General features: G+C 40.0%; 1 protein-coding gene across 1 annotated transcript in view; it reads left to right on the forward strand.

The window, feature by feature from the left end:
• The window catches only part of LOC127635208 (phosphatidylinositol 3,4,5-trisphosphate-dependent Rac exchanger 2 protein-like), a 155,810-nt gene that overhangs the window by 50,539 nt on the left and 84,282 nt on the right, over nt 1-20,989 (forward strand). The window contains exons 10-16 of the mRNA XM_052115078.1: nt 818-962; nt 5,792-5,892; nt 6,892-6,995; nt 7,102-7,151; nt 16,978-17,053; nt 18,753-18,825; nt 20,527-20,669. Coding sequence (XP_051971038.1) covers nt 818-962; nt 5,792-5,892; nt 6,892-6,995; nt 7,102-7,151; nt 16,978-17,053; nt 18,753-18,825; nt 20,527-20,669 — 692 coding nt within the window. The remainder of the gene's footprint in view (nt 1-817; nt 963-5,791; nt 5,893-6,891; nt 6,996-7,101; nt 7,152-16,977; nt 17,054-18,752; nt 18,826-20,526; nt 20,670-20,989) is intronic.

The following is a 20,989-nucleotide window of genomic DNA, read 5'->3' on the forward strand; positions in this document are numbered from 1 at the left end:
GTGCAAATAAACAAGAGGATAAGTACATCAGAGTCTTTAGTTTGATAAATAGACGCCTCACATGTCCTCAGCTGACAGCTTCATTGAATTCTACCCGCTCAACACCAGTTTCATGTACAACAGTAAAGAGAAGACTCAGGGTTGAAGGCCTTATGCGAAGAATTACTAAGAAAAAGTCACTTTTGAGACAGATAAAAAAAAAAGAAAAGGTTAGAGTGGGCAAAGAAACACAGACATTGGACAACAGATCATTGGAAAAGAGTGTTATGGATCTTAAACCCATTGAGCTTTTGTGGGATCAGCTAAACTGTAAGGTGCATGAGAAGTGTGCGACAAACACACAAGCCACATCTATGGCAAGTGTTACAGGAAGTGTGGGATGAAATGTCACCTGAGTATCTGGACAAACTGACAGCTAGAATAACAAGGATCTGCAAAGCTGTCATTGCTGCACGTGGAGGATTTTTTTATGAGAATTCTTTCAAGTAGTTTAAGAAGTTATGTTTTAAGAACTTTTATTTTTTTATTTTTTCATGTTATTAATGTCCTGACTATATATTGTGATCAGTTAAATGCCACTTTGGAGAATAAATGTGCCAATTTCTTTCCATAAGAGCAAAATCTGTACATTGTATGTATATTTAATTCCATGCAATCAATAAATAAATAATCTCAAATGCCATTAGAATTCAAATAATATACTAGAATTCTTGCAACAGAAATATATAAGAAACCATTCACTGGTTGGAAAAATAGAACACAACCCGAGGAAGTGAGGGCCCGGGATGTAAATTCCTTCTTTTGTTTGCTCTCACAGCACTGAGACTGGGGATGGAGCAGGACACCTGGGTGATGATCTCTGAGAAAGGCGAGAAGCTTTATAACCTCATGAGTAAACAGGGCCATCTCATTAAGGACCGCAAGCGCAAACTCACCACCTTCCCCAAGTGTTTCCTCGGAAGGTAGGTCAGCGAGAGCTGCCTCTCTATGGGGGCAATGGCTGTGATGGCCTGTGGTGTAATGCTGAGAATGAGAGTGTGTAGTTGTATGAGTAATAGTAATGAAGGGGGCACGTAACATTTCATTTTGAACACCTCTGGTCAGACATAAAAAACAGAATTGTGCAGAATAATGGAACTTGTGTGGATTGATAGAGTGTTGATAGCTCTCTGCTTCAGCCTTTGTTTTGCTGCTTGTGAAATGGGCAGGCAGGTGAACAGGTCTCAGTCTACATGACAAATAGTTCTGAAATACCTTCATATAAATAACAGCACATCTTTTTTTTTTTTTCCCTGCTGGCGCTGTTGGCCCAATAGTTCAGGTTTTACTTTTCCATAGCCATACCACAAAAAATTATAATGATGATAATAATGTTATTTTTAACAATGTAACAAATAACTATGTATTTTATATGTGCCAGAAAAAATAAGTATGCTTTTCCTTATATACCAGCTTGTGTTGACATGTTCCACTAAGTTCAACAATCAGAAAGTGTCTAAATTCTTCTGTCGTACAACATATCTACTGTTTTATCATTTGAAACCTCACAAAAAGTAAAAAAGAGTGCTTCCATCAGAATAAATGCCACTTTGTTTAATATAAAGTGATGACATTCATATAATTTTACATGACAAGTGTGTGCACTAGAAGAGCATCTGCATCGAGTACATGCTGCACATTGGCTAAAACCTTGGGTGTATTACACAGACTTAAAACATTAAAGGTCAAACAGCCTTAGTCTTGTATTGTGCACATGGATTTAGTAACATAAGAGCTTAATTTTTTTTTTATATATAAATGTGAAGATAGCCACATGTTAGTTCTCTAAACGAGTGATCAAGAGAAATAAAACAAAACAAGATCGGCTAGCAGTTTCAATACTTATGGAAGCTTGTACTTGTATGTTGTTAAGATGTTTTGTATTTTGCATGTTCTGATCTCTTTTGTTGGTATGGTTTGGTAATCCGCACATTGAACTCAGATTATTAATTCTGACTTATCGGAATCAGTCATTCAGAATTTGCATCATCTGAGATGTCAGTAAGGCTACTTAAATATGCTCACCATACACTACAATAAGACACCCAACCACAAACTTTCACTTTTATTCTTTATAATGTCATTTCTGTTCAAAGGCAAGGAATATAAAGCCTCCTCAAAGACTAACTGCTTGTAGTTGAGGCCGGATTACATTGTAAATTGATTTAAACTGGGGCACAAATTTCTCCCCAGTGTTTCCAGACAATACAAAGACATTGAGGTCTTGAACAGGAATGGACTCATTAAGGAAAGAGAACGCTGGCGGCTAATGTTCAAGTGTGTGTGTGGATGTTTGTGTGTGTGTGTGTGTGTGTGTCAGACTGCCAGATGGAATAAAAAACCATAAGACAACAAAACCTGTGAAATGATATCTCTGTCTGGGCGAACATTCTTAAATGAATAGTTCAGCCAAAAATGATAATTCTCTCATCATTTATACACCCTTTTGCCTTCCCAGATGTGTATGATTTTGATTTCTTCTGCAGAACACAAACAAATATTTTTAGAATTATATCTCAGCTCTGTAGGTCTATACAATGCAAGTGAATGGTGGCCAAAACTTTAGCTCTATAATGCCATAAATGCAGCATAATCCATAAAACTCCAGTGGTTTAATCCATGTCTTCTGAAGTGATCCAATTGATTTTGGGTGGGAGCGAACCAAAATATAACTCCTTTTTCACTATAAATCTTGACATCAGGAGAGTCCTTGGCGATCATTATTTCAAGCTTGATTACACTTCCTAGCGCCATCTAGCGCTCTGCACATGCATCACGCAGTAGTGTATTCTATCCTGATCATGCCTTGAGAATGCAGTGACAAGATGTACAGTGCTGTTCTCTGTTCTCAACCAAAACTGATTGGATCACTTCAGAAGACATGGATTAACCCTCAAAGAAATATCTCGTGTTTTTAGTGACCCGGGATCTCATTCCACCCCCTGTAACTCATCCATTTTTTGAGGTTGTGCCCATGCCTGAAATGTTTCTTTTATAAATAGTGCAAATAACTTTAAATATATATATATACATTTTTATTTTTTTATTTTATTTTTTTACAATTGCTTAAGTACCATCAATTATATTTTCATGATTGTATCATATCTATATAAGTTTACTAAGAAAAATGAGTACTATATTCATACAAATAAATAATGTATCACGTTGATTTTATGCTCTCAGAGTGCTGAAACACAGAAGTGCTTTGGCCACATGTTTATGTTACTATTTTAATTGTGACTTTCAACTCCATCAATATGAATATTTTTGATCAGTGTGATGTCTCCAATAGAAAAATATCTATTGCTTTCATCTCTATGCTGCCCACATTTGTTTTTTTAAAGTCCACTCTTTTATCATATCACTTGCAGCTAAAATATTCTTTAAATTCTGCAAAAGTGAGCAATTAAGACTAATTTGTTGTGGTGAATTTGCCGCATTGGTTATGAAATGCTTATGACGGGTTTGCTAGAACAGTGTTTAAGGATCACTCTTCCAACTTCTATAGTAAAATGCCAAAATGTACGGAAAGCCTTCCCAAAAAAACATAAACTGTTAGGGAGGACCAACATTATTAATTCTGATGGATTTTAAAATGAATTGCTCAAATAGCACATATGGGTGTCCAAATGTTTTTGGCCATACAGTACGTGAATGACAAATTAACTGGCATTAGTCATATTAAGAACTAGTTTTGAGTAGAATTTCAGTAATTTAATTAATGACAAAATTGTTGTCAGGATAATTGTGTGATATTTACACAGTTAAAATGCAAGTAACAACTGGAATTTGACATCAGGCTGACAAAATCCTCTCTCTTTTCTTTATATCTCTCCTCTGCTATACTTGTTAAATCACATTCTGTCACACATGCCTTGCTTTGATGCTTTTTACATTTGTACTTTTTCTCTTTGTCGATCTGCCTATTTCCTCCATGTTGCTTTCTATGTCTGTTTCTCTCCATATCCATCTCTCATTCTAGCTCTCTCACACACACTCACACACACACACACACACACACACACACACACACACACACACACACACACACACACACACACACACACATGTTGTGTTTCCATGTTTTATGGGGACTTTCCATAGACATAATGGTTTTTATACTGTACAAACTTTATATTCTATCCCCTAAACCTAACCCTACCCCTAAACCTAACCCTCACAGAAAACTTTCTGCATTTTAACATTTTCAAAAAACTAAATTTAGTATGATTTATAAGCTGTTTTCCTCATGGGGACCGACAAAATGTCCCCACAAGGTCAAAAATTTCGGGTTTTACTATCCTTATGGGGACATTTGGTCCCCACAAAGTGATAAATACACGCACACACACATACACACACACACACACACACACACACACACACACACACACACACACACACACACACTCATGTTGTGTTTCCATGTTTTATGGGGACTTTCCATAGACATAATGGTTTTTATACTTTACAAACTTTATATTCTATCCCCTAAACCTAACCCTACCCCTAAACCTAACACTCACAGAAAACTTTCTGCATTTTTACATTTTCAAAAAACATAATTTAGTATGATTTATAAGCTGTTTTCCTCATGGGGACCGACAAAATGTCCCCACAAGGTCAAAAATTTCGGGTTTTACTATCCTTATGGGGACATTTGGTCCCCACAAAGTGATAAATACACGCTCACACACACACACACACACACACACACACACACATATAAGGGTTTTAGGTCTGCTGGAGTCTGTGATGGTTCTCATGCTTTATCACCTCTGGGTTTCAAAAATTTGGGAAGAACCACAGGATTACACTGGCGGAGCTGGGCATGTTCATTTTGGTTTTGTGGAGGAATGGATAGATGGAGGGAAGGAGAGAGAGGGAGGGAATGTTGAGAGTAGAATCAGATATCCTCCTCAAAGCCAGTGGTTTTGCCCGGCAAAATTGTAAAATTATACAGGGCAGTCAGTTTAACTTTAGTGTAACTTTCAAGAGAAAAAGACAGACGGTACAGAGAGCAAGAAAGATCGAAAGAGCTGGAGAGAACATGGGTGCTCACATACTGCAAAGAAACACTTTCCTAATCAGAATTTTTATCTTGTTTACTATAAAAAATATCTAAATACTATGTATACTTACCTAAGATACATTGAGTCGCCTAAGATATTATGATATTGTTTCACCTTTGGTGAATAGTTCTTTCTTGACTTAAGCATAAATGTAACTAAATTTAGTGATACAATGTTATGCTTAAATTGAGAAAAAAGATACAAAAGAACATGCTAAAAAGGCAATAAAAATACACTTTATTCAAGATATATTCTCTTAAAACAAGGCTTATTAAAACAGTTTATAACAGCTTTGTTTCTGAATATTCTTTAATTGACCCCCCAAAACATTTACAAAATAAAACAATGATTTTTGCAGTGCCCCTCATTAATCTCATGTTTTTGTTGTCTGCTATAAATAATAATTTTCGGTAAATGAAGCATGGAAAACTTAAGCTTAAATAAATCAAAACTACAATAATTAACAGTATAATAAATGTGAGGGTCTCAAAAACTACATTACAGAAAATGACAGGACTAAACTCCACCGCACTGCACAGGAAGACTGTTAATAATCGAGCTTGTCTCTGTAGTGTGATCACTCAATTCTAATGGATTTTGTTGACAGTCATTCCTTTAATTTGTGGATCCCTCGTTGTTTTTCCTAACATTATTTATGTTCTCTGCCTCTCTGTTCTTAGTGAGTTTGTGTCTTGGCTGATGGAAATCGGAGAGACCAATAACCCTGAGGAGGGGGTTCACTTGGGTCAGGCCCTACTGGAAAATGGCATCATCCACCATGGTTAGTCTTGGTCTTTTCCTCCCACAAAGCTATCGTATGGCTTCAGAAGACTTGTAATATAGCACATCATATAAATGACCTAAATGCAGATTTTCTTTTTTTAATGGCGCTTTAGATTTTTTGAGCTTGACAGCTTCTGGTCACTATATAAGAAAATCATACAGGTTTGGAACATGCATGAGAGTGAGTAAATGATGAAAAAATATTCATGTTGGGTGCACTGTATACTGTAATTGAACTAATGATGATCAAGACAGTGAAACTGCTTGAGAGTTTTCTGTGAAAACAAGTGGAATTGACTGTCATCTCTTATGTTCTCGACTCAAATAGTCCCTTGATAGGTCTTCACCATCATCATTTGTGCTCTATTAATGCACACCTGTCATACAGATGGCTGATTGGACAAATAGCTCTCCTAATATTTTAAGAGCCCTGACATCATCGCTGTTCTCGGGCCTGGAGGAGTTTATAAGTGCAGCTGGCTTTTTATAACTTAGTCTGTGTTTATATAAATCATTACAAATATTCATCCCTTCAAACCCTGCTGTTTGTTTAATACTTTGGGAAATGGTTAGTCCTCTGCATGCTATTACTTTGTCATTTGTTTGGGTGGAGGGGTTGGGTTCTGCTGAATCCAGACTCACCGTATGGACTTTTCTCTTTAAAGAAAATGACTGGCTGTGAATCAGGACCTCATGCTAAATCACTTTTCACTTCACTGCTTCCTAACTGGGAGAAATAAATTTAAATATTAGGGCTCCCTGTCCACTCGCTCGCATTTGCGGGTTTGGTGAGAAGTGTCTTTCAGCCTTGTGTTTGCTGAGGTTATTAATATGACTATTATAGTTTTTACATATACATAACATGAAACTTTCTAATATTTTACTTCCCTCATATACCGAGATTTTGCATTCATTTTGATTAATGCTTCATTTATATATTTTGAATCAAGTTGAAGATTAGGTTGAAGATTTTAATCTCTGATTTCAATCGTTCCAGTAACAGACAAGCACCAGTTTAAGCCCGAACCAGTGCTCTATAGGTTCCGCTATGACGATGGAACGTACCACCCTCGCAGTGACATGCATGATGTCATCTCCAAGGTAACTCAACCAGCACTGCTCTGCTAAATAACCAGTTTCTCTCTGTCTTATTCTATGCCTTCTGGAAACTTTGGTATATGGTAATGAATGCCCTTCTGCCCCTCAGGGTGTGAGGCTGTTCTGCCGACTCCATAGTTTATTCACGCCAGTGATCAGGTAAGATGCCAGTATCTTAGTTCCACATCATTACAGCTGTCTGCAGTCACATCAGTTCTGCCAGATGCATTTGCATCCCCTGTTCCTTCTTCCAAACTAAATATAGCCTACAAGAAAAACTGTGATTTTGGGGACAGTTAGATAAAGAATCACAGTGTTGGAGGATTATCTGGAATCAGAGTATTCAAAAATACAGTGACCACCAGTCAAAATGCTTCTATTCTGCATTTTTATAAATTGATAACAATTTTAATACACAAATACATTAATTACATTATTAACATGACAATTTGAGTGAAAAAATTAACATGATTTGAGAATGTTCCAAAGAGCATCTTTGTGTACCTCAATGGAAGCAAGGAGATCTGAACTTCTATGCCTTTTATCTGAACCAATGTAAAAAAAATAAGTAAAAAAAAAAAACAAAGAAACCTAATTATTTCTTAATGTTTTTTTTACTTTAAATTGTTTTGTTTAAACTTTTCTTTGTTTGAAAATTTATGAAATCCTAAAACTTTAAAACATTTATTTTCAGGGAAAAAACAAAAACAAAATAAAATCACTGGTAAAAAAAAATACACTGGTATGCATAATATCAAAAAGTATAAAGTACAGATATTTATGAATGCTCTACATATAAAAAAAATAATCTGTGAAATTGAATTGAGGTATGTATAACTAAATAAAATTGTATATATTTTTTTATTAATATAATTTTGTAAAAAAAAATAAAAAATCAATATGATGGATTTTTTTTAATTAAAAAAGTAAATGAGTAAACCTTAAAAATAGGCTCAAATATCTTTTGAGTTTAGGTTTAGGTTCATATAATATAAATTCCCAGATTGTTTTGTTGTTGTATTGATTAATAAATTCAATTAGATTAAATTAGATTTTATTGTACTTATAAATAAAAATACTACTATATTTTATTGTATTTATAATTATAGGTTTAGCACTATAAAATGTATTTAACACACTTATTTTTTAACACACATATTTAACACATTTTTACCTAATTTGACAATGAAAATGTGTCATTCAATTGATTTCTGAAGACTGGTCGTAATAGTCAGAACCTTATAAAATCAGTATTTTATGAATAATAATTAAAACAAATTCTATGAGTACTAATGAGATCATGTTGACATTCATATGTACACTCATTCCCACTGACTCTACATTTTCAAAGGTTAAGTGTGTAGCAAGTCTGCTGAATAAACAAACAAACAAAACAAAAAACAAGTTCTGGATGCATTAGATGCAGATTAAGTCAGAATAGACCTGTAATGGATTTGTACACTTCTCAAACTGGACTGAATAGCTTTAGGACCTGTGAACAATCAACATGGTGGTGGGACACCATAGTCTTAGTCCTAGTTGATGAAGTTAGACACAATGACAACTGAACGAAATGGTGTTAGCATGGTGTTAGTTATACTTGACTGTCTCTCTCAGTGTGTGTTCTGCCTGTGATAGAGGTGTCCTTCTAAGTGATTAATCACTGCACTGCAAATGAGTGGAAGCTCCATATGTAAAACAGGTGCTATTAGAGATTTTGGCAGGTGACCCGTCCACAGAACATTAAACTCCTCTCGCCAAACAGCCAAAAGCTAATGGACTCACATTCTCTTGTTCAAGTGATCGGATGGCTCCATTTTCTGATTTTGGGTTCACATTGGGTTGTACTGCAAATTTGCAATCCCACAAATTAAGAGTTTCATACCATTTTCTGCACAGTAAATGTAATAGTTTCTCTGTTGTATAGGTCTTGTTCAAAGCTAAGGTTGTTCTCTTTGTTTGTGCATCTGTCTTTAAATTTGTAACTGTCATGTGTGTTTTGTGCATAAGAACTTGTATACACATATTGTTCTACTCTTACGCCTTGTACTGACCATCTCTGTGTAACAATAATTGGAGATTTTAGCAACACAGCTCCAGTTTAATTATCTGGTATTTCCTGCTGGTGGGGGGAGCTCAGGAGGGGGTTTGACGCCCCCGCTTTACCCATGTAAAAACATCTAGCTTGTCAATGCACCTCTAAATCCTGTGTGGGTGAAAACATTCCTGACATAACAGTAATACTACAACTTTGAAGGAGTAAGGAAAGGTTTGAAACAACATTCTTTAGGTCTTTCTATAATTGTTTAAACATAACCAAATGACCATAGGATTAAACAAGAGCCTTGCCATTTTTATTTTCAAGACTAAAGAGTAGTCAAAAGGTTTGGCCGGCCTTTTCAAACACTTGTCCAGTAGATTGCTGTGCTCTTGTGCCAGGCATATGGCAGCCTGTGGTAACGCTGTTTACCCTCATTTGTCACAGTGACAGTTCTGGGTACAGCTACAGAGGAAGGGCTGGCTCCATGTCTGTATTTGTTAAAGCATGGCATTGCCTGTCCAGACTTACACATTTGGTCTATGATTTAAAAACATTATTATGTAAAGGAACAGACACCTTCACACCCCTGCTGAAAAGACCAGCTTAGACAAGCATGAATTTCTATTCTGGTCCAAGCTGGTGTATGCTGGTTTGGTGCTGATGGACCTGCAAACCATAACAATGTATAAACACCAGTATAATTCAGAGTTGTTGTTTAGTGAGTTTACTTTATTTCCTGACATCTGGAGGCGTTTGTTTAAGTAAAAATGGAAGAGGGATGTTACTCTTTCTATGTTTGGCTTTGACTGTGTGTATGTATAAGTCATGAGGGTGTGGGCCTTCCAAAGCCATAGCCCTCTGGCTTAGCACAGCAGTGACCCTCAACTCCCTGGCTTCATGGGAACATTTCTGCTCTATTTCATAGTGATTTCCTGTTGTCTGGAAGCAACCTCATAGTATATATTAGGGCCACACCAGGCCCTGTATCTGGACAGCAATGGGCAGAGAGGCACCTGCTGACCTCTACTTTAATGGGGAAGCACGTTTTGTAACTTATGCTCTAAGTAAATTTCATAGCATAGAAAATTGCACAGGTTTCATAGAGTGTCATATAGAAGTTGTCAGTTTCTACTAAACTTGATCAGCTTTCACCTAGCTTGGTTAGCATTGCCACGCATCAAGACTAGAATATTTTAAGAGAAAATGCATTGATTTTGCCATGTTTATTTATCTCATTTACACTGGAACAGCGTTCCCTTTACAAAAAGCTTCGCTTTGATGCTGCGCTGCTAAGCGCTACGGAGAACAACTCTGGCTGTGAACCGAGCTGAAATAGTGTGTGTAACACGTCAATGAACACTGACTGGAATTTATAGCCTCGGCTGATGTAATCATTAGATGCACCTGTGGCCAGGCTATAAATGGATACATCACCAGGTGTCGTCAGATACTTCTTTTTTCAGAGTGATTCTGTTTCTGTGTGTTTCACAAACCCTGTCAAAACTTTCTTTTCTCTGTTAGAAGTTAGAATCAGTTAGGCAGTGTGCAGTGAACGTTGTTCTCTTTTCTCTTCTGTTTAGAAAATATTATATATATATATATTTCTAAGAAAGAAAGAAAAAAAGAGAGATGACTGAAAGCCGCAAACGGTGCGTGTTCCCCTCTTCTCGCTCTATAGCTGAAGATGACACACATCAGTTTTTGCTCTGTTTGTTTGGGGGTAAGAGCACGCTGCTCTCACGTTGCAGCAGGGCGGGTGCGAGCACTGCGATTTGCTTTAACAGGCAGAGTGCGTCGTGCTCGCCTAGCTTGCTTCCGGGAGTCAGCACTCACGAAAAAAAAAAAAGATAGTTCGTGGGGCTCTTGCATGGATTTGGCTGAGGAGCAAGAGACGGGTTGTTCCCTTTCTCTCACTTTCTCCCCAAACCCAGCTGGTCCTTCACATGATCTCGAAGCGCATGAGGTGGATCGCGATTCTCTTCCCGCCTCCGAGCTTTCCGTCCGCGATAGAAAATCTACGGAGGAATTGCTCGATGTTGTTACTCGTGCGGTTGCCAGATTGGACTGGCCACGCGAAAAAGAGACCCCCAAACGCTCCAAATTAGGGGATAGATTTTATCTTCCAGTCGAAGAAAGGGAACGCCTCATGGGTCCCTTCACTTCTTTGATAACCTCCATGAAGAGCTTTTTCGCTCATGGAGAACCCCCACTTTAGTGGGAAGGGCTTATCAAGCAGCAGGTCAGGCTGGTGCTGCTCTGCACACTATGCTGTTTTACAGGCGTACCAGGCTGACCTCCTGGACGACCTGAGTGTGGGTTCTGCGCTTGATGAGCAAGCCTCAGACCCACCTCGGTCCAGACTGAAGGGAGGCTCAAAAGCAAAGCGTGGCGAGTCGTACTCCTCCTCCCAGGGATTGGGGACAGTCTCGCCGCCCTCGCCAGCCCCCGAAGCAAGACCCAAGAGAAAACCCTGATGGTCTTGCGCCTAGATTAGGGGGTAGCTCCCCTCGGGACGGGACGCGTGCTTCACTTTACCCCTCCCAGTACCCCCTCGAAGCCCCTCCATTCCCGCCACCTCTTGGTGTTTCGGGTTGCAGAGGCTTCCGTCAAAATTGGGTGTTTTCGCTGTTACTGCATTTTATTCAGGACGCGAAACACCCGACAACCCCTCAACAGGAAGTGTTAAAATATAATACTCATCTCAGAGATCCTGGCAGCGTGGAAACTTCTGCCGGATATATTCTTTTCTGTGGGTCTTATAAGGGCGTCAGGATTTAATTCACTCGCCGCTTTTCCGTGTTTCAACGGTGTGTTCTCACTACCATGAACCGGATTTCTTTTTATGTAAAAACGAAAAACTCAATCTCCTGGTTAAAGGGGCCATGGTATGTGTTCCCCTTCCAGAGAGAGAGTTAGGTTATTACACTAAATACTTCCCGTTTTCCATGGAGGGTGAGGGGTGGCGTCTGGCTTAGATCTTAAAGCTTGAACTACCCGTGGGTGTTCAAGTCCAAGATGATGCCTGTCAAGACGGTCGTGTCTCAAGCCCTACAACTCGTTTGGCTGGTCACCATCGATCTTATGACGCACTTCTATACTTCATTTAGAAGTTCTGCCACAACATGGAAAGTTCCTGAGGTTCACTTCGGGGCTGAAGTCTTCCAGGGTCAGGTTCTTTCACTCAGCCTAGCCCTTTTTACCTGCACATTCACAATGCATGATGTAGCGCTGGCTCCTTGCGACTCTGAGGCATCTGCATTCTGAATTATGTAGACGACTGGCTGATCCTAGCGCAGTTCCAGGAACTGGCAGTTCAGCACAGGGACATCATCTTAGCTCATCTGTTTCTCTGGGGTTGAGGCTCAATGCCAAGAAAAGCGTCCTCTCTCCCACTCAGAACACTGTCTATCGGGGCATCGTATGGAGTTCAATAACAATGCGGGCACAACTGTCTCCCGCTAGGATTGAGTCCATTCAGATCACCCTGAGCAAAGTCAGGCTAGGTCAAGGTTGTACTGTTATCAGTATCAACGATTTCCAGGTCTCAGGGCGACCGCGTCCACGGTGATCCCTCTGGAGCTTCTGCTCATGAGACCGTTTTTGTTGTGGCCAAAAGCCAGGGGATTTCTTCCAAGGGCCAAAACCCCTAGGCTAAATAGGGTTACGCGCCTCAGGCTTCGTTCCCTTTCTATGTGGTTCAGACCCCGGTTTTCTGCCTTGGGTCCCACTCTAGGTGCGTCTTGTTGTCACAGGCTGCTAACGACAGACGCCTCCCTGATGGGCGGGGTAGCGGCCTTAAGTGGTTGTCCAGCAGTCACTGTCTCGGGTTGATGGCTGTATTTCTGGCCCTGAAATACCTCCTCCTGAGGCTGCCATGTCTTGGTGCGGGTGGACAATACAGCGGTAGCCTCTTATATAAATCATCAAGGAGACCAACGTTCTTGTCAGCTGTATTTCTGACACGTTGGGTTCTCCTTAGGGCCCAGGGCAAGCTCCTGTCACTCAGGTCAGTTATATCCCTGGATGCCCGTATATGGGAGCAGATTTACGGTCCAGACAGAAAATACTAACAGGGGAGATAAGAACTCCACCCTAAGGTAGTAGTTGCCCAGAGTTCACCAGCAAGGGTTTTTGCCTCTTACTGATAGCACCGCGCTGGCCGAACAGGGCTTGGTTCTCGGAGCTAATCTCTTCCCTCGACGGCTCACCTTGGGCGATTCCGAACAGGAAGGATCTTCTATCTCAGGCACAGGGCAATATTTCATCCCTGCCCCAAATTGTGGAATCTTTCATGTTTGGCCCCGAAGGGTACCAACTGAGGGACACAGGGCTCTCTTCTGAGGTTATCGAGACCTTTTTAAATGCCGGGCTTTTTCCACTTGGAACAAGTTTGGGTGAGATCTTAGGGCAGAAGTGGACCTCTTCGCCTCTATGAATAGAGGTTCTCTAGTTCTCCCTGAAATCACCCAGCCCCCTTGGGTCTGGACGTTAAGACACATACATGACCCAGAATGCGTCTGTATGCGTTTCTATCCCCGGTTTCTCTGCTCCCGGGAGTCTTGGCAATGTTCACCAGCAAGGGTCTTGCCTCCTATTAATGGCGCTGCGCTGGCCGAACAGGATATGTTTCTCAGAGTTAATTCCTTGCCTCGACGGCTCGCCTTGGGCGATTCCAAACAGGGAGGACCTTCTCATCCTTGGCTCGAATTGTGAAACCTTTCATGTCTGGACCCTGCAGGGTACCGAATGAGGTTCACAGGACCATTTCAAGTGCTAGGCCTCCCTCCACTTGGAACTGATCTGGGTAGATTTTACAGGGCAGAAGAGGACCTCTTCGCCTCTGTTGATAGCGCAATATCTCCTCTATTTCTCCCCGAGTCGCCCAGCAACCCCATGGAGGGGCTGATCGTAGTAACGCATTCATAGCACAAATACACCTGCATGCGTTTCCATCTACTAAAGTTCTTATTACAGAACCAGCTAACTGCCAGTTTGCTTCAGTTCTGGATTTTCTGTAGAAAGAACTGTCAGCGGGCACTTGCCTCGCCACTGCCAGGTTCTATGTGGCCACTGCGGTTTGCCACGGCTTGGTGGGCGGGGTGCCCTCAAAGAGGCATCCTCAATATTGCCCGGGCCTACGAGGCGCGCGGTCAAGCTTCGCCAGTAGGTTTTAGGGTACACTCTACCAGAGGGCTCTCCTCCTCTAAAACATTGGCTAGAGGTCTCCCTCTGCAGCAAGTTTGATGCGGCAGGTTGTCCTCTCCGCACACATTCATTAGATTTTTATAGTTTGGATGTTCTGGCACTCTGGGCTCTTATGCCCTTGAGTCGACATCTCAAACTCATGTCTGGACAAGTTTGTGATGCGGCAGGCTGGTCCTCTCCGCTCACATTCATCAGTTTTTATGACTAGTTTGTGTTGCGATAGGGTTCTCTTCGCACACATTCATCGATCTTTATGGGCTAGATGCTTTGCTACTCCGGACTCTTATGTCCTTGAGTCGACATCTCAGCCCATGCCTAAACAAGTTTGTGATGCGGCAGGTTGTCCTCTCCGCACACATTCATTGGATTTTTCTAGTTTGGATGTTCTGCACTCTGGGCTCTTATGCCCTTGAGTCGACATCTCAGCTCATGCCTGAACAAGTTTGTGATGCGGCAGGCTGGTCCTCTCCGATCACATTCAACAGTTTTTATGACAAGTTTGTGTTTTGCGATAGGGTTCTCTTCACACATTCATCAAACTTTATGGGTTAGATGCTTTGATACTCCGGGCTCTTATGCCCTTGAGTCGACATCTCAGCTCATGCCTGAACAAGTTTGTGATGCGGCAGGCTAGTCCTTTCCACTCACATTCATCAGTTTTTATGACAAGTTTGTGTTGCGATCGGGTTCTCTTCGCACACATTCATCGAACTTTATGGGTTAGATGCTTTGCTACTCCGGGCTCTTATGTCCTTGAGTCGACATCTCAGCCCATGCCTAAACAAGTTTGTGATGCGGCAGGTTGGTCCTCTCCACACACATTCATCAAAATTGAATGGTTTAGATGTTTATGCTACTCCGGGCTCTTATGCCCTTGAGTCGACATCTCAAGCTCATGTCTGAGACCTCTCGTGTTTTTGTGAGTACACTGCACAACCGTGGGGTCTGGACAGCCCCAAGTGCGGCGGCGTGGGTATTGTGTTCCCCGTAGTGCTTAGCAGCGCAGCATCAAAGTGAAGCTTTTTGTAAAGGGAACGTCTCGGGTTACACGTGTAACCCTTGTTCCCTGAAAAAAGCGGAACGAGATGCTGCGCTGCTTTGCCGCACTGGGACGTCCCAGGACTGCTCTTCAAAAAGAAGTATCTGACGACACCTGGTGACGTATCCATTTATAGCCTGGCCACAGGTGCATCTAATGATTACATCAGCTGAGGCTATAAATTCCAGTCAGTGTTTATTTATTTCAGCTCGGTTCACAGCCAGAGTTGTTCCCCATAGCGCTTAGCAGCGCAGCATCTCGTTCCACTTTTTTCAGGGAACAAGGGTTACACGTGTAACCCGAGACATTTTCCTCCACTGAAAATGTTTTATTCTCACCAAGACTTTCAAAAATTCTTTGGGAAACAATGACATCAGGGAACTGAAAATGTAGCTTTCACTTGAAAACAAATGAGTGTTTACATGGCCAAAGTATATATGAAATGCCAATTGCAACCCATTCTAGTTCAGTGAAAATGATATTTAACAGAAAAGAGTAGGGCGGGACATGATTTGATGCATTGAAGACAAAGCCCGACTTGGATGTGAGTTTGCAGTTGATTGTTGTGTGGATGAAAATATTGTCAGATGAATGATGAAATATTTGTTTAAGCCTCTAACTACTTGGAACCAAGATGGTGACTGGGACGTGAAGGCTAAAGATCAAGTTCACTGTCTTTGGCATCTTGAAGTATCTAAATTGTAGCACTTCTTTTTCAAATCTAGCTTTATTTGCTATTATTTACATCACATTTATTACATTAAAATGCTATGTTAACAATTGACAAGATTGGATAAATGAATAGTTCACCCAAAAATGGTCATGGAAAAATTTAAAAAAGGGTCACTCTCGTGCCATCCCATGATGTGTATGGCTTCCTTTCTTCTTCTGAACTCAAACAAAGATATTCTTTTTAGAAGAATATCTCAGATCTGTGGCTCAGTACAGTGCAAGTCAACAGTGTCCAAACATTGAAGCTCAAAAAGCACATAAAGACAGCATAAAAGTAATCCATAAGACACCAGTGATTAAATACATGTCTTCAGAAGCGATATGATAGGTGGGGAGGAAAACAGATCAATATAAAAGTTCTGGCCACCGTTCACTTGCATTGTGAGGACCTACAGAGCTGAGATATTCGTCTGTCTTCAGCAGAAGAAAAAAAGTCATACACATTTTGGATGGCGTGAGGCTGAGTAAATGATGATAGAGTTTTTATTTTTGGCTAAACTATTCTTTTAACATTATTTTCCCCACTCACTCAACCTAGGTGATGTCAGTCAAGAGGAAGGTTATTTAAGAGGCTAAGCAAGTTTTACATTTTGAAGAAAGATCATAAAAACATATATCCCCCCTTAGAATAACATGCACAATGAATCATTCACAATAATAACAGGAACACGTATTAAGGAAGTAAATAGGGGCAATAGTGATTTTCTTTTCATTTAAACTGTGAAAAGTGGCAGCCTCTATTCAGAAAGAAATGTAAGGTAAAGGACTATTTTGGGCTTTTAAACATGAAGAGGAAATGGTTTTAGTGACGTGAAAGCAGAGAACAGCTCCCTCTGAAACTTTGTCCAGCAGATGTAACTCAAGGCAAAGGTTAAAAGTCAGCTTGAAATGTGTGTCTCTTGAGCCTTGAGCGGAGATGACAAATTCTTGACCTGTTTAAGTACAAATGTTTCTTGTTTTTTACACAGGGATAAAGATTATCATCTAAGAACATATAAATCTGTGGTAATGGCCAACAAGCTAATCGACTGGCTGATAGCACAGGTAAGATTTGAATACTAATTGTACTAATTTGACATTAAAGGGATAGGTCTGCCAAAAATGATAAATTCTGTCACAATTTACTCACCCTCATGTTGTTCCAAACTATACCTTTCTTTCGGCCATTGAACGCAGAAGAATCTTTTTAGCATTTTCCCCCCCATACAATTGAAAAACCCAAAGCGAGTCAGTCCGATTGTTTGGTATGATGCTACTATAGACAGCTCGGAAACACATTTTCCTCTACAGGAAGTGAGAGATTTCAAACATGCTGAGAAGGCAATGTAGCAATTAACCAGCTACTCTACTCTAGCATTGGAGTCTAGTTCAGTCGGCTAAAGCCTCATACAAAAGCAAACGAGTCACCATAATGACGCTGCAGATTTGGACTAGACTTGTGGAATAGAAGTGTGGTTTAAAGATTGAGGGGCAACCCTCACATTCATGCATGTCAACGTTCAACAAGATGATGTATTGTGTTTGACAATTAAATTGCACCCGGTTTAAATAGCATGTGCCATACGGCATGGTTATATTCACTAATTAGTGTAAAGTATAAAGACGGTGTAAAGACGGTGTATGATTGTGTAGTGTTGTCTTAACGACAGCAGTTTGAATCCACCTTTTGTCCAATTCTTTTTCCCATCCGATTTCCTGTTTCCACTCTTAATATTTCATTTAATACTACATAAAGTAATAGATAAAAATGAATATAAATGTTGATTTCATCACAGCGATTTGGTCACGGTGAATGTCGAGGAGTGCAGAGAAGGGTTTGATCAGGAGGCGGGGTCTATCGATTATTGTGAGAAGCTTGTGTAAGGCTACTTAAAAAGTTTAACCCAAGTTAAACAATTTAAAGGCAATGCTACCAAATACTAACAAAGTAAATGTAAACTTCTGACCCACTGGGAAAGTGATGAAAGAAATAAAAGCTTAAATAAATAATTCTCTCTACTATTATTCTGACATTTCACATTCTTAAAATAAAGTAGTGATCCTAACTGACCTAAGACAGGGAATGTTTTCTAGGATTAAATACCATATATGATGGAAAACAGAGTTTAAATGTATTTGGCTATGGTGTATGTAAACTTCCAACTTCATCTGTAGTAATTATGGTTAATTTTGTGGTTTCTGTACATTTACAACAACATGCCATGGTAAAACTATGGTTACTGTAGTAAAACCAAGGTTATTTTTTCTTAGGTAAGGTTAAGTTTAGGTTTAAGGGTAGGGGTTGATGTAAACACATCAACATGGGACTCTAAATAAACACTATAAACACACTGCAGTGATGCCCATACTGTATGTTAGTATTTAAATATGGTGCAAATAGTATATGACACTGTTTGCACCAGGGTGCAATTAGTATACTAGGGTTGGGGTGCAAAATGTATTTGCCAATATTTGCACTGGGTTGCATATAACATACATCATCATTTGCACCAGGGTGCAATTAGTATCTGCCATTATTTGCACCAGGGTTGTAGTGAAAATAACATCTACCATCTAGCATCTGCAATTAAATTATTGCCAGATGGTCAAGTGACTCTTCGGAGTTGTCCTACTATGGTGACTGGACCACACTAGTGTTTGTGTAACTTAAATGTGGTTTCTGGGATTAAAGGGAGGGTGTGTGACATTTTGATGGCTTGTAAGCGGACAAAGAGAGTTGCACTTGTCTTTTTCTGCTCTTAAGGGTGACTGCAAAACCAGAGAAGAGGCTCTGATCTTAGGGGTGGAGCTGTGTGACAATGGATTCATGCATCATGGTATGATTGCCATTTATTTAGTTTTCTTTCTTTCTTCCTTTCTTTCTTTCTTTCTTTCTTATGTCATTTTCTGTCCCTGTTGGATTCTACCTTTCCTTTTCTTCACGTTCGCTCTGTATCTCTGTCAACCCTTACTGAAATAAAAGCTTAAACTGGCCTAAGGTGGTTTGCTGGACTTTCAGCATGGTCAGGTTGGTCTGTTTTAGGGATTTTGGACACTTCAGTTAGGACCAGCAAACCACCTTAGGCTGGTTTGAGGTGTTCTTTGTCTTATTTACTATTTCTTAAATGTTCATCTAGCCCTGCTGAAAAAAAAACAGCTTAAACCAGCATAAAATGTTTTTATGTCTTAGCTGTTCTCCAAGCCTCGTCAGACTGGTCTGTTGGCTAGTTTTAGGGGGTTTGGGCACTTTTTAGCTGGTCTAGACCAGCTAGACCAGTTGAATACCAGATTGACGTGACTGAGAGACCAGCAAGACCAGTGTAGACCAATTAAGACCAGCAAACCACCCCAAGTTGGTTTTAGTTCTTTATAGTTTTTTCCCTGTCAGTCAAATTCACATTGCAAAGTGCTTTACGAAGAACTCTGCTCATTCTGTCCCTCGACCATCTCCACAATCCAACTTTGACTGACTGATTGTCATGGCAACTGAATGTTTGCAGGATTCAGGTCTTGTTTTCAGGGCACTCAATGCCAAAATCCACATCATGCTTGTGTGACTCATTTATTGTCTCTCATTATGCATTAGATGGGCCGCTCCCAGCAGCCTACAATTACATTTCGTATACGGGGCAAACTATCAACAAATTTGTGGAACGCAATATCTTGACTTGGCTACTCATCAGTATCTGGCCCTAAAAGTGATCATGACGTTCATCCAGATAAGCTGGTTCAATTGGTTATGTGACTATTAAAACTAACTCAACTTTATCTAATCTGGCCCATTTAAGTGAGAATACTGGTTCCCTTTTTCTCATTGGGGGTATTTTTATTGTACTACAAAAGTGAAGGGATTGTTTAGAGCCCATGTTGCCATGGCGACAGATTGAAATCCTGGCTGGTGCCTTTCGTAGAACCCACTTTCCATAGAAATGGCTTTCCCTTTACAACTCTATCCTCTCTTATGTGTCCAATCCAATATAATGACATGCTTCAGCCTCTTATGTGTGATTCAGAATTCAATTTAAGCTTTCATTTAATACTCGAGCGCTGTCAAAGTAGCAGCCAAACATAAAACAAAATAGTTGCTTTACGATGTGTCAATTACAGAACATCATAACATACTGAAATTAAACACAATTGGGTAGTTGACGCATTACATTTCCATGGACCTATTTTGTTAACATAAAGATTTTAAGTTAAAATGTATATGAATGTATAAGGGGAAATTTATAGTTTAGGTCTTGTGACTCGTCACCTTTCAGTTTTTCACCATTTTTGATCACCTTATTGCAACACAGCTGATTTTAAATGTTTATGTGGTGAGACAATTTAATTTAATTTGTTAAACTACAAATATTCCATGTAGTATCTCAGTTTTATGAGTTGCATGCATTATTATAAAAACATTTACAAAATGCTGTTTAAAATGGTTTTATACTGTATAGTTTACCTCATTTACCACTACTAATGTAAGTTTCCATTTGAATGGGAATTGGGTACTAATTGCCCAAAAACTCTTGCTTTTTATCTTTTAACAGTTCTGGAAAAGAGCGAATTTAAGGACGAGCCTCTTCTGTTTCGCTTCTTTGCTGATGAAGAAATGGAAGGATCGAACACCAAGCACAAGCCCGTAAAACACGATCTAAAAATAGTGGAGAATGTCATTGCCAAATCACTGCTGGTGAGCGATGCCGTCTGTAATCGCCTACAGCTGATGACACTTAAATAGTGCTCGCTGGCATGAGCCCATGTGGTTTTCATTCACTTGCGTGGGGCTTTTCTGCTTCGGCACGTACTGGGGGTCTGAACTCAGGCCAGCTCTGACACTAGACTCTTCACCAGTAATTATGCTTGACTGTTCCTAAACCAGCCTCTCATAACTCTTAAACTGGGTCAACAAACGTGGCCCGCAAGAAATTGCACAATGGTCATTAGTGAAGTTCAGATGCTTGGAGTGGTTCCAAAGCATGTATAGTACTAGAACGCCACTGCATGATGAAA

This window comes from Xyrauchen texanus, chromosome 42, assembly GCF_025860055.1.
Source record: "Xyrauchen texanus isolate HMW12.3.18 chromosome 42, RBS_HiC_50CHRs, whole genome shotgun sequence".
Taxonomy (NCBI): Eukaryota; Metazoa; Chordata; class Actinopteri; order Cypriniformes; family Catostomidae; genus Xyrauchen; species Xyrauchen texanus.